The sequence below is a fragment of the Acanthopagrus latus genome, chromosome 4, assembly GCF_904848185.1.
Source record: "Acanthopagrus latus isolate v.2019 chromosome 4, fAcaLat1.1, whole genome shotgun sequence".
NCBI lineage: Eukaryota > Metazoa > Chordata > Actinopteri > Spariformes > Sparidae > Acanthopagrus > Acanthopagrus latus.
The window spans coordinates 8950759-8970109 of NC_051042.1; the positions used below are offsets into that span (position 1 = coordinate 8950759).

At 42.4% G+C, this 19351-nt stretch overlaps 1 protein-coding gene across 1 annotated transcript; it reads right to left on the reverse strand.

Annotated features, from left to right (window-relative positions):
* Nucleotides 1-2491: 2491 nt before the first annotated feature.
* LOC119017557 (E3 SUMO-protein ligase ZBED1-like) lies at nucleotides 2492-5640 on the reverse strand. Its single transcript, XM_037094289.1, has 2 exons — nucleotides 3568-5640; nucleotides 2492-3325 (listed from the first exon to the last, which is right to left on the reverse strand). Exons 1-2 carry the CDS (start codon nucleotides 4540-4542, stop codon nucleotides 2840-2842), a joined length of 1461 nt encoding a protein of 486 aa, XP_036950184.1. The 5' UTR covers nucleotides 4543-5640; the 3' UTR covers nucleotides 2492-2839.
* Nucleotides 5641-19351: the final 13711 nt, after the last annotated feature.

The following is a 19351-nucleotide window of genomic DNA, read 5'->3' on the forward strand; positions in this document are numbered from 1 at the left end:
ATAAAGGTTTCCTGATCTATGATTGTGTGAACTGTAAAGTGTATTGCCCACCATTTCTTAGCAAACAGTCACAGATGCCTGCACATAGTATCCTCCATATACAAAAGATTGCCTAGCTAAGAGTTCACATGGAACAAGTGATTAGAAGGGTGAAAGAGAATAAGCTTTTTGACTCTGTAATTCCACTATCTATTGCTGGAAATATTAATCAAATATTTGGTATGGAGTGTGCTCTTCCCCCTCCCCCTTATACAGGCTCCACCTCCGTGCACCTTAAACAAATATTTTTATTACAGAATAATAACAAAATATATCCATTCATTCATTCATTCATTCATCCATTCAGTCAGTCAGTCAGTCAGTCATTGCAGCAGCTCAATTTCATGCATTGCGTTTTTCTCATTTGAAAGTACTTCACCGTGTAGGTGTTAAAATAAAAAAGTCACCCTTTTGTCTAATTTTTTGTTTTACTTCAATGTTGGTTTGTGCCCTCTCAACAAAGAAATCGCACCACCTAAGGCCAGTTATAAGAAGCTGGCCTTGCCAAAAGTAAGCATGGCTGGTCTTTAACTTAAAACTGCCATCAGCCATCTGCAAGCACTTTTTACACTTTTGCCATCTTCACATTTGGGAACTTAATCTCTACCAAACCAAATGGTGGAGTTGCAGATGGATCATATACTAGGCCATCTGGTGAAGCACCAAGCCATGGCATTTCAGGATGAATAACCAATCCACAAGGGTGAGTAATTGACATTGGCACACTGAGAATACTCCTTTGCTGCATCAAATTCCATTTGGGCCCCCCTCTTGATTTGTGCTGTTTGTTTTGTGCCCCTAATTATTCTTTCTGCTAGTGATTCTGCACTACTGTCACCGCGCATATGGCCCACCTCCCTAAATCGTGACAATGTTATTCTGGGCTTTCGCAAAATGTGCCAGTCTTGGACTGAGCTCTGGTCTCTCGCTCCTTCCCCGACTTTGTGGGCCATCTCCATGGACAATTGCAGGCTCAACAGGTGCAAATGTTCCTCCTCTGTGCACACCCACTCACACTCTGACGCTGGCATTTTGTGGTCTTCTAGAGGCAGACGTGGAGGTGGAGGAGCATTCAGATGGAGTACCATGTGTCGCGTAGAGAGTTTAGGCAGTTGATAGGACAAAACGCTCCCCCTCTGCACAAGACCAAACTGTGACTCCACTAGGCGCTTCTCTACTGTCATCCCCATGGTTGCCACTATTGGCAAGTCTAGTGGCTCTAGACCACTGTAGGCTTCTGCCACCTGAAGCACAGGTCAGGAAGCATCCCAACCATCCCTCTCCTAAGAGTACTCCTTAGAATAAAACAGAACATAGGCAACTCAATTTTCATACTTGCACATACAGTTCAAATGGCTCTGTTCGAACCTCGCTCTCCCAGATGTCAGCTAACCACTGCTCAAAGATGCCCACAATTACCGCAATCCTCCTTTGCACATCCGGCCTTGCACAGGCTTGATGACCACCATCTTACCAACAGGTCCTGGTTTTACACCCTGTGATGTTAAGAACAAGAAGTAAGGTACAAGTGACAGTCTTCAATGTGACATCAATGGTTAGGAAAGTTAAATGCCAGTGCAAAGTAAGAGTTAAACTTACAGCTGTCTGGGGCTTGTGCCATTGTTGTTCTTGCTCTGTACAGCTGTGGACAGGGGGAACCACTGGAACACTTAGTTGCGAATAGTGGGCTGTTTGAAACAGCAGGGCCACTGCGTGGTTGAACATATCATTACCAGCTACACATGAGCACCTGGACATCACCATGATGACAGGCATTGAGGCTTTAAGAACTATCTGCTGATAGTGAAAAAAAAGTATTGTTGTATTTACCTTTTAAACTGCTGCCATGACATGGAGTACCCTCCATAAACATCAACAATATGACACAGGCCAAATTGAACGTGGCCATGATGTTACACAGAATTTGGGTATCACTTTACTTGGATAGTACTACTACAATAACTTTACCGGTGGCATTTGAATACATCTTCTTTCTAACTGTTCACATTAACAAAGCCCAACTCCTAGCTCCTAACCTTATGTATAATTACAGCTGCCATTTGCAAAATGGCATACTATGCACCAGGGGTCACCAACATGGTGTCCGCGGGCAACAGGGAGCCCCAAAGGACCACAAGAGTAGCCCTCAGGCCTGTTCTAAAAATGAAAATTGAATATTGATATCATCTGTTTCCCATCTTGTTAAGTCGTTGTTGATAGTTATTGTGAGAAATCATTAATGTGATCAGTGTCTTCACATACATGAGTATCATTAATCATTAGGGATGTAACGATACACTCAACTCACCATTCGATACGGTTCACGATTTTTTGTTCACGATACAATTCTCTCACGTTTTTTTTTTTTTCTTGTTTTTTTTAATCAAAATGAGCTACAGACAAATTATGACCAAATGAAATGATCTTTTATTCTTAGGAAAAAAAAAATCTTAGAGGTGCTTTCTTTACAGAAACTCTGTAAAACAGTTTGTGTCCTCTTATTTAAAAACTTAAATGGTCACCTTAAACAACAAAATATATGAAAAATATATTCTTTCTTCTCACAAGTAAACAATCTCACAAGTAAAGGTGTAATTCAGTATCTCCAAAAACAAAAGAATATAAAATCTTGACCAAAATAAGAGGTCCTTTCTTTACAGAACTATTACACATTATTTTTGTGTCTTATAAAAAAGTGCAACTGAAGTAGTTATTAACTTAAATAACAAAGAAAAACTGGATTTTTAAAAACAAATCCCACATCAAAATAATATCAATACATAAAATCTCTTCAAATAAACTAAGACTGGCTTGTGTAGCTTGAAACTTTCAGGTTTCTCTTGAGGAAAATCAACATGTCAACATTCTCAGGCCGAAGCTGAGATCTCTGTGAGGTTACAACATCCCCTGCGGTCGAAAAGACCCTTTCACTAGGGACAGAGGTGGCTGGTGTGGTGAGGTAAGCCTTTGCTAGAGGTGAAAGCAGTGGGTAAGACTTACTGTTCTCCTTCCACCATTTGAGTGGGCAGCTTGTGAGGGAAATAGACATTTCACTTCTGTACCTGACAATTTCTGCCTCAATCCTACACATGTGATTGGTCTGTGCTGCCGCTACACTTTCTGTGAAAGTCCCTTCTAGGAGATCTTCCAATGCAGTCTTCTTGAGAGGTGGTTGTTGAAGGTCAGCATCCATCATGTCTGCCTGGTCAGCAGGCAGCTCTGCTGCATGTGTAGAGGCACCAGTGTCTGTTACACACTCATCAGTTTCCTCCACAGGGGAACTGGTCTGTAACGGCAAGACAAGAACTTAGTAATATTTATATTATATTACTCATATGCACATTTATAAAATCCTCCCCTCCAATACAAAATCACTAAAACAGACCAACCAATAGAAAAAGGAAAAGAAGCAGAAAGGGGAAAGAGACAAGGAAAAAACACAGGAAAAACGAGACAACAACAAGGACCTGGTCTTAACGCAAAAGCAACACTAGTACTACTATTAGTAACTGAAAGTAAAATAAGTACCTGATTGTGCATCTGCACAGCTCTCTCCTTCACCCTCTGGAACACATCTTGGCGCTGATCTTTGGTAAGATGAGGTAGAGAGCGGAATCTGGGGTCTAACGCAGTGCAGTCCAGCAGATGGTTGTCCCCAGGCCCAGTGTATCTGTCTGATAAATTGTTGAAGATAGCTTTCTTCATCATGCTCACTGTGGTGGAGTCCTCCTCCACAGGTAACATGTTCTGCTCAATCGTGTGCTTTAAGGGCACAATTAGGGACACTGTTGGGTTTTGTACATCACTTAGCACGGTGTTGACTGTCTTCAAAGGTTTGAGAAGTTTCATGATGTCCTCGGCATCACGGATATCCAAGTTGTCCAGTGTGTGGATTTCACGGGCGTTATCACAGACTTCTGGGCTAAGCAGAGCAGCAGCCACAGCCGGTTGCAGGTCGAGATATCGTTCCAACATGTCCAGGCTGCTATTCCAGCGTGTGGTAACGTCCGCAATGAGCTTGTGCTCACTGATGTCCGGACCAAGCAGTAGTTTCTGCTTCGCAGCCAACACAGCAGTAGCTGTCGGGCTCCTGTGGAAGAAGTTCACAATCCGCCGGATGCGACCCAGCAAGCGCGCCATGCGCGGTACACTCAAACCGGCCTGGGTGGCTAAATTTAAAGTGTGGGCAAAACACTTGATGTGCGGTGCCAGCCCGGCTTCCCTCACTGCCACATCCATGTTTCTCGCGTTGTCGGTGACTACAGCGATACCTTGTTGTTGCCTTTCCAGCCGCCATTCCGCCACCGCCTCCTTTAGCACTTCAGCTATGTTAGCCCCAGTATGTGACTCCAAAAGAGGTCGCGTCTGAAGCACAAAGCCAGCCAATTCCCACTCGGCATTGATCACATGAGCAGTTATAGTGATAACTTTGCGTGGCTCTAGATGTCCACCCGTCGGTTGTGATAGACACAGTATCAGCCCTCCGGAGAAGCTCAACCACATGAGCTCTTACCTCCTGGTAGAGTTTTGGCACGACCACCTGGCTGAAGTGCTGTCGTGACGGGATGCGGTATCTTGGCTCCAGCGTGTTCATCAACAGCCAAAAGCCCTCATTTTCAACGACGGAAAATGGCCTCAAATCTTTTCCAATAAAATAACCAATTGCCCTGGTAATTTCTTGCGCCCTTGCGTTGTTAAGGGGGAGAGGAGATGCAAAGCCTCTCGTCAGGGTGGTTTGCCCCTTCGGCAATTTTCACTCAGGAGTTGGCGTAATGTTACTTTATTTCTCACTGTGGTGGCGGCTAGTATGCTGCTGCATGTTGCTCGTGTTGCCGGTATATGTTAGCAGTCTCTTGCAATATTTACATGCTGTTTTGGTTTTGTCTGTCCGTTTCCCACCAGTTGTATTTGTGTATATGGGGAATCCAAAATGCCGCCACACAGGTGATTTAAAACCGCTCGGTGCATCCTCAATTTCAAAGTTGTTGTCTACCGTCGCCATGTCTTCCCTCATTCTGTGCCCCTTACCTAAGTAGTGACGTAAGTCACGTGACTTGATTCGCGATTAATTTTTTCCGTCAACCGGTGCGAATCGTCACGCATTTTTACCGATTCGTAATCGCATCACAATGCATCGTTACATCCCTATTAATCATTAATAATCATAAATAACTAAAGGCAAACTGAGCAAATTTGTTATTTCAGAAGAGTGTATCAAACTGGTAGCCCTTCGTATGACTCAGTACCCATGAAGTAGCTGTCAGTTTCAAAAAGGTTGGTGACCCCTGCTATGCACTATGGAACCTGGGTGGTGTGAGTGTGTGCTTATTATCGAGTCATAATCAAACTAAATTTTCCTGAACACTTAGATCCAATTAGTAGGACATATGTCCTATGATAAACAAATGCTTCAAGCAAAGGCTCATAATGTGACCAACAACAGTGTGCGATGATTGATCAGTGAAACACCTATGCTTTTCAGCTTAAGTTTCTGTAGTCTTGTTAGCCAACTCGTGAAATAGGCTACAAGTCAACCTTTTGTCTAACAAGCTATTTTGTCATGACACCCCCCAAGGCTCTATTTTGTAGACAGTAGCACTACCAAAGGCAGTATGCCATTTTGGAAAAAGGGCAGGTAAACATAATGTAGTGAATGACCCGGTGGGTCAGGAAGATTGAGTGAGTGATTGTGTCGAGATAATTGAGGTGAGTGACTGCACCTGTGAGCGGAGTGTTTTAGAGGAACGGGAGTATTGAAAGGAAGAGAGCTGGCGGCTGCTGGCATCTCTGGGGAGTGGAGCTTGGTGAGCATTACGGGGTGAAAGCCCAGCTGAGCAGTTGTCTTTGCACTCGGGATCGGGGGGGGTGGTGGCCGTTCACATGCCGTTTAGGGCTGCTGGGGGCGAAGATAGGCTGCGGGTTTAGGGAGAGGTTCCGGTGCTAGGTAGGGCTGAGATAGTGTGAGCGGGGAAACGTAGGAGCGCTTCTATCCGCTCTCCAGCTTGGTGGACGCCTCACTGCGCTGGACCGGCGGTCGCCCCATAGCTGACTCTGACTGAAGCTGGCCGGCGGCAAATTCTGGTGTGGTGTGTTTAATGTTGGTAGTGCCCCGACACCTGTTTTCAGCCAATGAGAGGTACAGAGGAGTGTAGGCTGTCTACTCTGACTCATGCTGTGTCCCATCCCTGTGTGTGTGGCTATGCGTTGTATTTATGAATTGGTGTCAATAAAGATTATTACTTTCTGTACCCTTCTTCCTTCTTAATTGTGTGCGCAGTAATTTATTACAATAACATGTTAAGTAGGCTACACAAGTAAAGTGTGACTCAAATTTAAGTACTAAACACCTTAAAGGGATAGTCCGGTGTAAGTTTAATCAATGTTCTAACATAATTTGACAATGAGTACGACCCTCCCTTGAGAGATAAAGTTTGCGGACCGCTAGCTTACGTAGTTTTAGCATCCTCAGAAACAACCGCACAACAACAATACACTGCAGTAAATGGATCCAAGTATAAATCACCATCAAAAAGCCACAAATAATGGTCAGAACAGCACCAAACTTCAGCAACATTAGAAACAGGGTCCCAGCACATATTTCGAGGCATCAAACATTTGATATCGTTGCCGGCTTTGTAAGGAAAGATAAACAAAACTCACCACCCAAGAAGCCTCCTTGTTGTGGGGAAGCCCTGCGAGTCGATTAATGAGTGCAGTAGAGTCCCGCAGTAATGATATTCACTGAGCTGCGGAACTCTACCGCACTCGGTAATCGACTTGCAGGGCTTCCCCATAACAAGCCTGCAGCTGGAGTGGTGAGTCATTGTCCGCGAGTAGGCTCAATGTTTACTTTTGCAAGTTGTAACCAGCCTAGCTAGCACCATAGCTTATTGCTATCCCATCCACAAAGAGGCAAGTATAGGAGACTCACCTTCATATTCAAACACATAAGAATAGGCAACCAGAAGCGAGTGAGCCGTGTTACATGAATGCGGAAGTTTACATGCAAAGAGCCCATTCTGGCTCTTCTAGTTTTAATACTTACCATGGCTTTACATTTGCCAATAATACCTAATATGAAATTTCCAATTCAATTTTCTAAATAAAGCATGCTGACAAACATGTTACATAGTATGACATATAATGATTTTTGTACTGTTGTTAATGTACTGTCACAATTTGGTTGAGCTTAAACACAAAAACTATTTGGTCATCTTGGTTTTGGGTTAAAATGAATAAACCTATATAAAATAACTACATTCAGTCAAATCACTTGCTTTACATAATCTGCATGCGTTAAAATGCAAAAATGAAGATGACATGTTTCGATATTAATTAAAAAATATAGCTGCAAGCGGCAATCTGCGGGTTCTAACCTCTTTCGCCCCAAACTGGCCACCCTGACCCTCATCCGCCGCAGTCAATGACATCAGCCACCCCACAGCAAAATATAACCTAATTTTAGAGCATTATTTTACCCCCTTGCTCATATCCTAGGGTGGCCTGTTTGGTACCAATGTTACCTTAGGTGGTGTGGTTTAAAAAAATATTAACTACAGCTTCAAACCGTGTTAGCTGTAGGCAGAGTTAGCTGGCGTCCTCTGCTCATTTTAAGGGGCTAATTTGTAGTTATAACATTAGCTTTAAAGCTGAGCCCTCTACACACCATCTCAAATAATCTTTGTTACATATTTCGTCCGAGGTCGCTGGATTCCCAGCGGGTTTATTTCCCCCCATAACCAGACTACTATAGCTAATGCTGCTAATTCTAACAAGTTCATAGTCATAAGGTGGGTTGCTAAGTTAGCATCAACCCACCTTAGCATGGCTAACATTAACTAACAGTAGCATTGCTAACGTTAGCTAACACGCTAACGTTACAATACACATTTTTGCAGAGGGAATCAGTACCAACATGAACATTTGCCCTCTAAATGTTCAGCTCACTCAAATTACCTTACCCTAGCTTACCTTCTTTTTCCAGGTCCACATGTGTGTTTTGTTTTCGCTCCCAGCTGTCTTTCTATACAGTAGGCACGTTCAAGTCGAACTCCAGCTGACCTCCTGCAACAGCGAGATCTGCTGGCGACTGCAGGGGCAAGGATACAATTACTGCTATGAAGTTGGACACTCTGTAGGTGATGGGAACAGAAAGGGCCAATGAGAGTGGATAGTACAGATAACACTTCAGCTGAACCTGTCTTGTTTGCATGCAAAACACAGCAGTTGACCACTTCTCTATCATCACCACAAGTAGACAGAGCTGAGCAATTTATTGAAGTCACCATCATCATCACATAATTGTAACACTGTACAAATTATCTATTTATTTTTACTTTTTTTATATACTTACATTGCACTAATGCCTTGTACTTTTTGCTTGTTCTTCATACTCTATGTTGTGTGAATAACCGGTTGCTGCTAAAATTTCCTGTACACTGTGCAATGACAATAAAAAGATTCTGATTCTGATCTTTCAGGGTTGTTGCGTTACATGAAGGATTTTATAGGTTTATTCATGTTGACTATCCCATAGGTGCGGCTATACGGCTGCTGCTTATCTGAAAGTATGTGATATTTGAGTAGAAAAGAGGCACAGGCACTTATGGAAATGGAAATTCATCGAAACACGTCATATACGTCAGCATAGCTGAGAGCCAATTAGGGCAAAGTCCTGACATCATGAAGGTGGGTGGCTTGCGCAATATGGAAGCAAATCTGTTCCATAATTCAAATTAAAATGGATTAACAGAAATGCTTTTTTTCATTTTCCTCTTCAAGACTACTCATTTTGTCACACAACTAAAAAGAAAACTAGGACAAAATTGCTTTTTCATTTTCATGTCCGCCCCCCGCAAAAAATGTTCCAAAATTCAATTTGAATTCGCAATGCCAAGCGGCACAGGAGAGTGACGTCAGCAGCCTCTCTTCTTCAACCCCCAGTCTGACCGATGCTGCACATCTAATACGTTGGGGGGCGGTGTGCATATTCGATGCTGGAGCAAGAGGAGCAATTAGAGGAGAGTGTTAAGGCTGTGTTGGTAGCATAGACTGTGGTCAGAAACAGCAGGGAAATCACCACCACGTCCAGTTCTGTACTGCGGTCAAGCCATCCATGGTTCGCGTTTGCTTGGTCAAATCAGTCGCACATTTTTTTCCAGTGCGCAAATGCTCTAACATTTATGGTGATTGTAATGAAACGATGTCAGAACTTTGCCCTAATTGGCTCTCATCTACGCTGATGTATATGACGTGTGTTTAGATTTTTAATTATTTATTAATTGAGTACATGTGTAAGGCAGTTGCCTAACTGAAGAACTGTGCTATGTGGTGTCTCTTATCTTATGATGTTGTTTTGAGTTGTGTTGCATTTATCAATTTTTAGCTTCTTCACAAAGTCAGCCAACCTGACGCTTGCAAAGGAACATCTCATCCAGGAGGTGGCGAAGATAGAGGGGATGAGTGCTGCCAGTGCAGTGCCAGAGAAAGCAGGGGCTGCAGCAGAGCCAGTGAGCAAGGCACCACAGCATGAAGCATGCAGCAGCCTGGACAGCGCCTTTGAGGAAATCTTACAAGAGAGGCAGTCCGGTCCGTGAGTACCACATCAGCAGAAGTACAGGTGCAGACCTACCTCTCAGAGCAAACCATCCCTAAGAGAAGCCATCCACTTCAGTGCTGGAAAAAACATGCTAATCAGTTCCCCTCCATGGCTGCTGTTGCAACCCAGTATCTCTGTGTCCCCTGCAGCTCTGTGGACAGTGAGAGACTTTTTAGTGCTGTCGCAAACATTCTTGATGAGAACAGGAACATGCTCAAACCTGACAAGATACAGATGTTGGGTTTCATCAACAAAAACGTACATTTCCTTCTGTGAAGCCAGAAGAGGAGAGTAATAATTAGGAGTGCAGTTCTGAGAAGCACATTATTTGACTTACTTTATAACACTATGGCACTTTTATTTGCTTATTTGTTTACATGAATGCCAGGTATTTAAGTTGATCTGCTGTTTGTTTTTATAGTAGACATTTTTATTTAATATACTGTTGCACTAAAGCCCAATGTGAATAATTTATTTTATTTGTTATAACTTGATTGTTCAAGCTACCTCACAGAAGTGTTAAATGATATAAATAAATAAATAAATAAAATTAAAAAAATATGGGTCATTCTGGATGCGTTTCTTGGCTCTTCTTTATTTCTTTAATGTATTATAGAAGTATCAGGACTCGGCATCGACAGATACTCAAAATCAAATGACTTGGACTCAGACTTGGGGGCAAAAAAACCTGACTGGGACATCCCTAGTATGTACAGCATGTAGCCTGTGTACGGTTATTGTGTATGATCACATACTCGGTCAGTACAGCTGATACGGATATTGGCGCAGATGTGTTTGTGATGTGTTTCGCTTGTCTTTTTATTAAAGGCTTCAGGTTCAGTGTAGACATGATCAGTTTATTATAGCTTTAGACCTACGTACGACCAAATGTAACACACGTTAGCTCACTTACTAGACTGTTGGATGAGCTGGAACTCTCCTTCTCCGCAGTAAATGGATGATAAAACAGAAACTTCCTCAACAGTAGCTTTGGACATGATTTACTGATCAACATCACGCCACTTTAAACAAATGACATCTCCTCGAACATTGGGACATTTGCTTTTGTTATTTCCCCCCTCAATGGATCCACCATTTCAGTAAATAAACATGTGCGCACCTCCTTGTTGTTCGGGTAGTTTCACAATAGTGTTGTGTCGGTCGCGAATGTGTCGTTCGAACGAATCTTTCAAGTGAACGAAGTGAACGGAATCACTTCATGAACTGATTCGTTCCTCTCTCGGTTCAGTTGAGCTCAGCCACGAGCATGCCGGCCGGGAGTGGAACTACCGCCACTCACTCAGAGAACTGTGAGGACATGATTCATATTCGCGCTGTGATGTGTTCATGATTTGCGAACCTACTGCACACAGAGAACTGTCGCTGAGGACGTGATTTTCGTTCACGTACTGTGCTGACAGTGGCGCTGTGTCACTCACTCACTCAACTCACTCAGGGCAGAGGAGTTGATTTACGTTCAGTAACTGTACTGCTGAAATTAGCGATGTGTTGCTAATATCTGTGTAACATCATGTAGAGTGTTTTTTGGTGTGGATTTAAAAAGTGTTCATCCACCAGAAACTGATTTCCGTCTGCGGGAGCCCGTGTAGCCTGTCAAAGCTGTAGGCTATCGCCCAGTTTATATAAGTCCACAGCTGCTTTTATCTGGATCAAACAGTCATAACTGCACATACCAATAATTTTATGTTCATGGTTATAGATATGGTTTGTCTTTTATTGTGATCAGGAAATGACATTTACATGATCACAGGCAATAGTATTGTTTACAGTGTTATTATGTGTTTGTATGTCTAATAGCCTTCATTAGGCCTATATTTGGAAACTAGACTAAAAACAAGGCATAAAACTAACATGATTTACGGATGGGTTATGTATAAAATAAATAATTGATCTCCATTGCAATTATCCTTACAACTGTCCATTGACTGCCAAAAAGTGATTACAGCACCTTGTGTCTGAAAGATTGTTTCTGCATCAAATTAACTTGATTTCATTCCTGGTGGTTTTATTTGTCATATTATAGCCCACTCACACTTAACTATTGAAATACCTTTAAAGGGCCAATGCAGCTCATAAAAGGCTATATTTCACCTGCAAAAAAAATATTACAGCTCCTACCTTGTGACTGAAATCTTGTTTCTGTGTGAAATTGGATTGATTTCACTCAAGGCTCTCCAGACAAAGCGAGGCTCTCCAGAGAAATTTCTGCTTATGTGAGTTAGTCAAACAAGTTCACAGTGTTTATTATGTTTAAAGCTGCTTAATGTTTGTATAGGCTGGATATATTTTGTAAACATTATGTTGCGTATATTTTGAGCTGTTTAAGTTATATTCACACAGAAATGTAAAATGTCTTTAATTAGGGTCCGGGCAGCTAAGATGCCAGGACACTATTGTATTCCTAGGAATTCTTTCTTTCTTCTTTCTTTCTTCTGAGGAAGTCATACTTCCCAAGGGCGAAAACTCTCCAAACTTTACAGAAATGTCCGGCCCCAGGCCCCTCTGCCCCCATTTACTTAATTCCAAGGACATGTCAATATTCCTCCTGGGGGGGCACAATAAGCGTTTAAATTTTAAAACCTTTAAAAATACCTACAAAATCAACAGTACATGCTACAGTTTTGAAACGTTCACCAAACTGTAGCCCCAATACCGCTGAAACTTTAGTCCACTTAAAGTCATTACAAAGTATGAAGTCCATCACTCAGTTTTTTTCAAAACTTTTTTCCTCCCACAATTTTTGCTCAATTGTCACCAAACTTGCTAGACAGCATCTTCAGACCGTACTCTACAAAACTTGTTTCTCGGATTTTTGATTTATCAAAAATTAAGCCTGAAGTGCATCAAAATGTTTGACTGTAAACAGTACTGTAAACATATACTATCAAATTCTTGTTAAATACATTTTCAAACTTCCTTAAAAAAAAAAAAGGAGAATATTTTGGAGTCATGGCTGATGAAGTTTGGCAAATATCAGAATTTTATCTCAAAAACTGAATTTTTGAGAACAATTTGAATTCTGCTCTCATGGGAACAACTGGAGACAGTAGCCCTTTTTAGATAGAATAGGTGGCACATTTGCTCCAAGGTAAGGGCGGCAATGTGCCAGCCTGTCTTTCTAAAACCGAGGCGTAATATTCCTCCTTTTCCAAAAGCCGCTTCTGAGGTAGGCGTAAACATGTGAGGTGACGTGAGGCTCGAAGTTGGGCTGTGAACAGTGACATAGAATTTGTTTTCAAAATAAGAGCTTTACATTGCACCCCATTGGAGTTTAGAACTGGGTTCTTAGCGGGAGACTTTTAATTTGAAATTAGCGACTGTCCTTAGATTGCAGACACAACAACAGCTATAGAGACTGAGGAGACGCTGCATCTCCTGGATCTCTGGGGCTGTCTAGTTGTTAATCTTAATGTCCGCGGATGAATTGATTGACAGACTGCTGTGATCAGCTGTTTCTTGGTTTTCCTTGGCCGTGGGTCGCACAACAGTGCAGGTCATTGACACCTCCGCCCATCTCACTCAGAGGCCGGCACATTTACACCTAGTTTTTAGATAGCAGGCGAGGCAGAAATAAGTGTACCCTCCGAGGCGGAAAATCGGCAGACCAAAGCAGACCCCCAATTTGCCGCCCTCTGTCTAAAACCGCGGACCGAGCCACCAAAAGGACGGGCAAATTGGCGGCTTGGTGGTCTGTCTAAAAACGGCTGGTCAAGTGGTCCAAAATGTACATTGTTGTCAACTGTCTTGTCTATCTAAATATCTAAATTGCCTAAATTTGCCAAAAATAGCCAAGACCCAACCCATCGCTGCGTAGCAGCTATAATTTCTCTTGTAGTTTTAGTCTGTTGACATTTGAGGGATACACCTTAATAAACAGAAGTAAATACGCCCTGTTGTCAAAGAGTCATCTGTCTGCATAGCTGAACAGTTAGGGCATAACAGTAAAAAGGTACAGCAACAAAATCAAAGGTGGATACCCACCATTCCCCAGAACCTGGACATGTCCCTGCAACGAGGAAATGAAGCCATGTCGGTTCATACTCATGCACCAAAATCATCAAAGAGCTCTAGTAAGTCTTCAGCCACCATGGTGGAAATCAACACACAGGCTAAAGCGGAGACAGCTCAAGCAAGAGCAGAATATGCACACAGGGAAATTGAAATGAGAGTTAAACAAGCAGAGCTCAAAGTGGAGGAAACACACCTGGCAGCCACACTGGCAGCACTTCATCAGAAGCGTGATGCAGAAGCAGCCCTCACTGAAGCCAATGAGTATGAGGCTACGGCTAGCGTAAGGGCAGAAGAGCGCATGAGTGCGTCTCTCAGACTTTACACCCCACGGAACACACCAGCGAGTATGTGAAAGACCAACTTTTCCAAAATGACGAATCCACTATGCATTATGACATAAAACCTAATGATGTGTTAGTGTGTTCTTTCAACTCAAGGAGCAGGATGACATGTCCGACCCTGCTATAGGACCCTACACCTCACTGCCTTACATGAACAAAGGGCATGACGGTGTCTCGCAGCCATCCCAGTACTACGTGACGTGTAAACCACCACCAGGCTCCACACCTCAGATTCGCTCACAAGAAAACTCAAACATGTCTGACCTCACCAGATTCCAAGCTAGACATGAGTTGCTCACTGGAGGACTTACAAAGTTTAGTGAGAAGAAAGGTGACTACAGCACATGGAAATCCTTGTTCGAGAACACCACTCAAGGTTTACACCTAACGGCTAGTAAAGAGCTTGTGGTTAGGTGATGAATCCTCACATCACACTAAATGCATCTGAGCAGTGCACACTAACAACCCCTCCATTGGACTGAGCAGTGGGAGAGGCTACAAGAGTGTTATGGCTCTCCTGAGGCCTTAGAAAAGGCTCTATTTGATAATCCAGAAAGCTCAGAATTACAAATAAGGACCCTCACCTACTACGTGACCTTGGGGACTTTGTTTCAGAGATAGATTCTGCCAAGAGTGAAGGGCATATACCAGGATTAATTATACCTTGATACAGCTAGTGCTATCCATCCCATAGTAGACAAACTTCCATTCGGCCTGCTAGAGAAATGGATGACACATGGAATGAAGTACAAACAAGAACACTTGCTGTCATTTCCTCCATTGTCTGTCTTCACAACCTTCATTAGAAACGAAGCCAGGATGAGAAACAACCCCAGTTTCAGGTCTCCAACTCCACCATGCAGCGCAACATTCAAAGCAGACAAATATTTAGGGAAGCATGACAGAACAAAAAAAAGGCTGAGTGCAGATAGAAGAGTTGAGGACCCTCGCAAAGAGTGTCCCATCCACATATAAACCCTATCCACTCCACAAAGCAGGGCTTTCCAGGATAAGCCTCCACCATCCTCCACCATCCTCACACATCATTGAAGACGCTGCGCCTCTTCAATGATGTGTGGAAATGACATTGGCAGACACTCATGTGCCAAGATCTGCCTGGTCAACTGGTCTATCCAAAAGGTTGCCATGACAAAAAAAATCAAAGCCTATGCAAAACAAGATGATCAAAGCAATAAGTCTCTGGCCAGATCTTCTTTCTTTGACATCTTCAGCATTTCCAAGAACTCTTCTCTTGGGGCTCACAAACCTGGCCATGTAAATGTTCTCAAGACAAACATCCTGGACAATAGGCGGCCAAGCTATCTATTCCCATGCCAAAACAGCATTTAAGTAAAGGAAAGCTTCACCTGTTGAGGTTGTCACAAGATTAACTCTCCCATTTCTAGCCAAAGAAACAGGCTAGTCGAGGCCAACACTATGGGAGAAACAATATTCCAATGCACAAATGCAGATGAACCTGCATTCTCAATAGAAGAACAAGCCTTCGTGCAGATAATGGAGAAGGAAATCTATGGCGTTATATTTGAGTCAAAAGTCACACGAGCGATAACAGATCTGTGCATGTAAATGATTCCACAATGAATTCTTTTGCATGCACTATGAAAGTTTTCCTGTCACTATACACCCACCCAGAAATTAAGCTTTTTTATGTTGAATGAGTTGTTTATGAAGCTCAGGGACAGAGCAGGGGCAGCATGCGGCACCACCCCAAGAGGCATTGACCTCTGTCCAGCGACACGTTTCAGCAGAAAACTGAAAAGGGATGAAATAATTTACGTGCACAGATCTCTTTGGCCTGCGTGCATGCATATGTGTTACCGCTTGTGTGACTTTTGACTCAAATATAACATGCCAGCATCACCATTAAAGGAACAAGAGGAATGCTGGTATCTCCCCTTCTTCGGAGTCATCACCCTCACAAGCCAGACCAAATAAGGGTGGTCTTTGACTCCAGCACAGAGGATCACTGAGTGTCCTTAAACAACATCCTTCTTACTGGTCCAAACCTCAACAATAGTCCGCTAGGCGTCATCATGCGGTCTGTGCGGAGCAAGTGGCAGTCACAGCTGATGTCAAGCTGATGCTCCACTGTTTCTTAGTACAGGAGGATCACAGGAACTTCTTACACTTCCTTTTGCACTGAAACAATGTCATGGATGAGCCCATAGTGGAGTACTGCATGAAAGTACATGTCTTAGGAAACAGACACCACCTGCTGTGGTAATCTACAGGCTAAAGAAGGCATTGCAAGATCAAGAGGATGACAACTGCAATACAAGACTTTTTGTGGAATGACATTTCTACGTCGATGATGGCCTTATTTTATTTGCATCAGATGAAGAGGCTGTTGCTCTCCTCAAGAATGCATAAGAGACACTGGCTGCATCCAATCTGAAGTTGCACAAGTTTGCTTCCAATAGCATCAATTTAATGAAGGCATTCCCAAAGGAGGACCTCGCAAAGGGCCTAAAGGACCTCGACCTCAGAGCAGACTTCCCACCCATGCAACAAAGTTTAGTTATGTTTCTGTTTTCTGTGTCATGATGCTGCTGTGGCAGCCTGGTTGTGTTTCCATTTTCGGTGTTCCACCTCACCTGCTCCTTCTCTGTGTCTGTGGGCGTGGCAGCAGTGGCTGTAGCAGCAGCAGAGTGGCACACCTGAGCAGGATCAACTTGTCATCCACAGCCTTTATCTACCTGGTCTGTGGTACTCTACCCCAGAGAGTAACTCAAATAATACAAGTAAATTTCTAAATAAAAGCCCTCTTAAATGTCAGATATTGTCACTACTCACATATAAATTCAGATGAATATTTAAATTAAACTCCCTGTTTCCAGAGACTAATTTCAGTACAGAATGATAGTACTCAGAGAGTCACTCATGTAATAACAGGAAGTCCTGATGTGGAATTTCAATGTTAAAGCCCTTTAAAATGTCAAATATTTCAAATTTTTCTCTCTTAATACTCTCTGGGGTGGAGTACTATCAATCTGAACTGAAATTACTCTGTGGAAACAGATAGATTCCTTTTAATGTAAATCTGAATTTGAAGGGAAATGCTGATTTAATTTTGAAATTCCACATTAGAATGTTATTACATGAGCGAAACTCTGGGGTGGAGTGCTATTAGTCTGATCTAAAATGTGTTTGTGGAAAAAGGTAGTTTCCTTGAAATATTTGACTAATAAGTGGGCTTTTATTTTGAAATTCCTCATCAGACGCTCCAGAGATTGTTTATATTTATGTTGGACTAATTTTTCACACTGATGAAATGTCATGGCCTCCATTTTATAAGGCTTCAATGTGATCACAATTAGGAAGGTAAAATGAATTAATAATCAATTCATTCATTCCTTAAATGCTCAAATAATTAATTAACTAATCATTCAATTAATTCATCATCATTTAACAGACTGACTGACTGACTGACTGACTGATTTGTGTGAAATTGCAAATAACCTTCATAAGTCTGTGCTTATATTTTGAATGTTGTTCTGGAACTGCATTACCGTAATATCTTCTACTATATACAGGCCCTGCAAAATAACTGGGGTTGAGTTTGACTGTGGTTTTTGGAATGGAGGCAGGATTGACACTCCGGCCCCAAACTCCGTCCGGTGGAGCACACTGGAGGATTTAGCACACTTTTGTAGGTTTCTTTATGATGCAGATCGTTAAAAAAAATTTAGTTCTGGTCCAGGGGTGCCCACTCTTTTTTAGCTTGTGGGCTACTTTTAAAATGACCTGGTCAAAATGATCTACCTACATAAAAAATACTGAACATCTATTTATTTATACATATGTTGAGTAATCAGTAAATACACCTTTAAATTGTATGCAGTGGACTGAGTTTATTCAGGCAGGGTTTTCTCATGTTTCTCACAATACACTTCAAGCAGGGTTATTTTAAGTAACATGACCCACATGACCCCTTGGACACACATTAAACATTGCGCAAAATAGCAGAGCCCGACCGACTTATCAGTATTTGCCTTTATTGATTTATCAGCTGATTTATAAGGTTTTACAACCTTATATTTAAAAAGTGTGATGCAGAAAAACATGCTTGGGGTAATTGAAAATTGGCGGCATGGCATAGTTTGGCCACCAGAGTGTGTTTCAATGGGGGATAAAACAGCTGGTGTCAGGAAATGTAACAGCCACCCCACTGATGATTAAACTATAAACAAGCATAAACATGACAATTGGCAACATAACATAAGCCACCATGTTCTGAAAGGACACACTTAGAAATGCTAACAAAAAGTAACATTTTGGTTTTAGGACATGAATAGCAAACTTTTGTTGATCTGGCCATTTTTTTCGTTTTTATCCAATCATGAGTCTGTACATGGTGATTTATTTTGAAAATTGACCGGATGCTCCATGCCTTTCTTGTGTCTCTGACTTCCTGCCGGCGCGATCTGCTCTGTGCAGCTTGTTGCAGCTTTCGTCAAAAAAATAAACCGGGCAGCTGGATCGCAAAGCAGCCTTGCGCGGCTTGACTCCACCGTGCGTCGGAGCTGATCACGACCGCTTTTGATTTGTAACACACTATCTGTTACTAGGGGATGGAGACTGATGGCGGGTTAACAAGGGGGATGTTTTTAGGTAATTTTGCCAACAAGGGGGACGGCATTCCCCCCCCCTCAAATCGCCTACTGGGCCCGTACAAGAAGAAATCTCAGACTGGCTGTCCTGTTCATCAGTCAGGTGGCGTGGCTTCAACTTGGCTTTTCGGAGCTTCATTCATTCGCGATCGACCCGTACTACCTTTGCGATCTACTGGTCCATCACGATCGATTGGGCGCCCCTGTTCGATCAGTCTGTTTATTCGTTTAGTTGCTACACAGGCCTATATGTCGCTGTACAGTTGGCTCAGTGACCATGTGACTGACCGTTTACAGCCATCCCTTGAACATATTGGTTTTTCGTCTTATTATTACGTCCTGACACTTTTGATTTGGTATTATACAATGGCCTCAGCCCTTTCAACTTTGAAATCTAAACAGACGGTTTTATTCATTGTTGTTATCACTTAAACGAGTCATTAACTCTAACTTTTAATTTAAATGTTTACACAGAGGAGCTCCTCTCCCTTTCTAACCACACCTGTTGTACTGCCTTGGACTCTATGCTTCCTATGGGGTCAAACACAATTTAAAACTCTGCAGCCCTGACTGAATGAAACCACACAAGAGTTAGTGTTTAAAAAAAAAAAAAAAAAAAAAAAAAAAATTATTAATTTAAAAAAAGGTCTACATGTGATTTGGAACTATGCAATAAGAATTATCAAAAGTCAGTTAAAGAAGCAATAGTA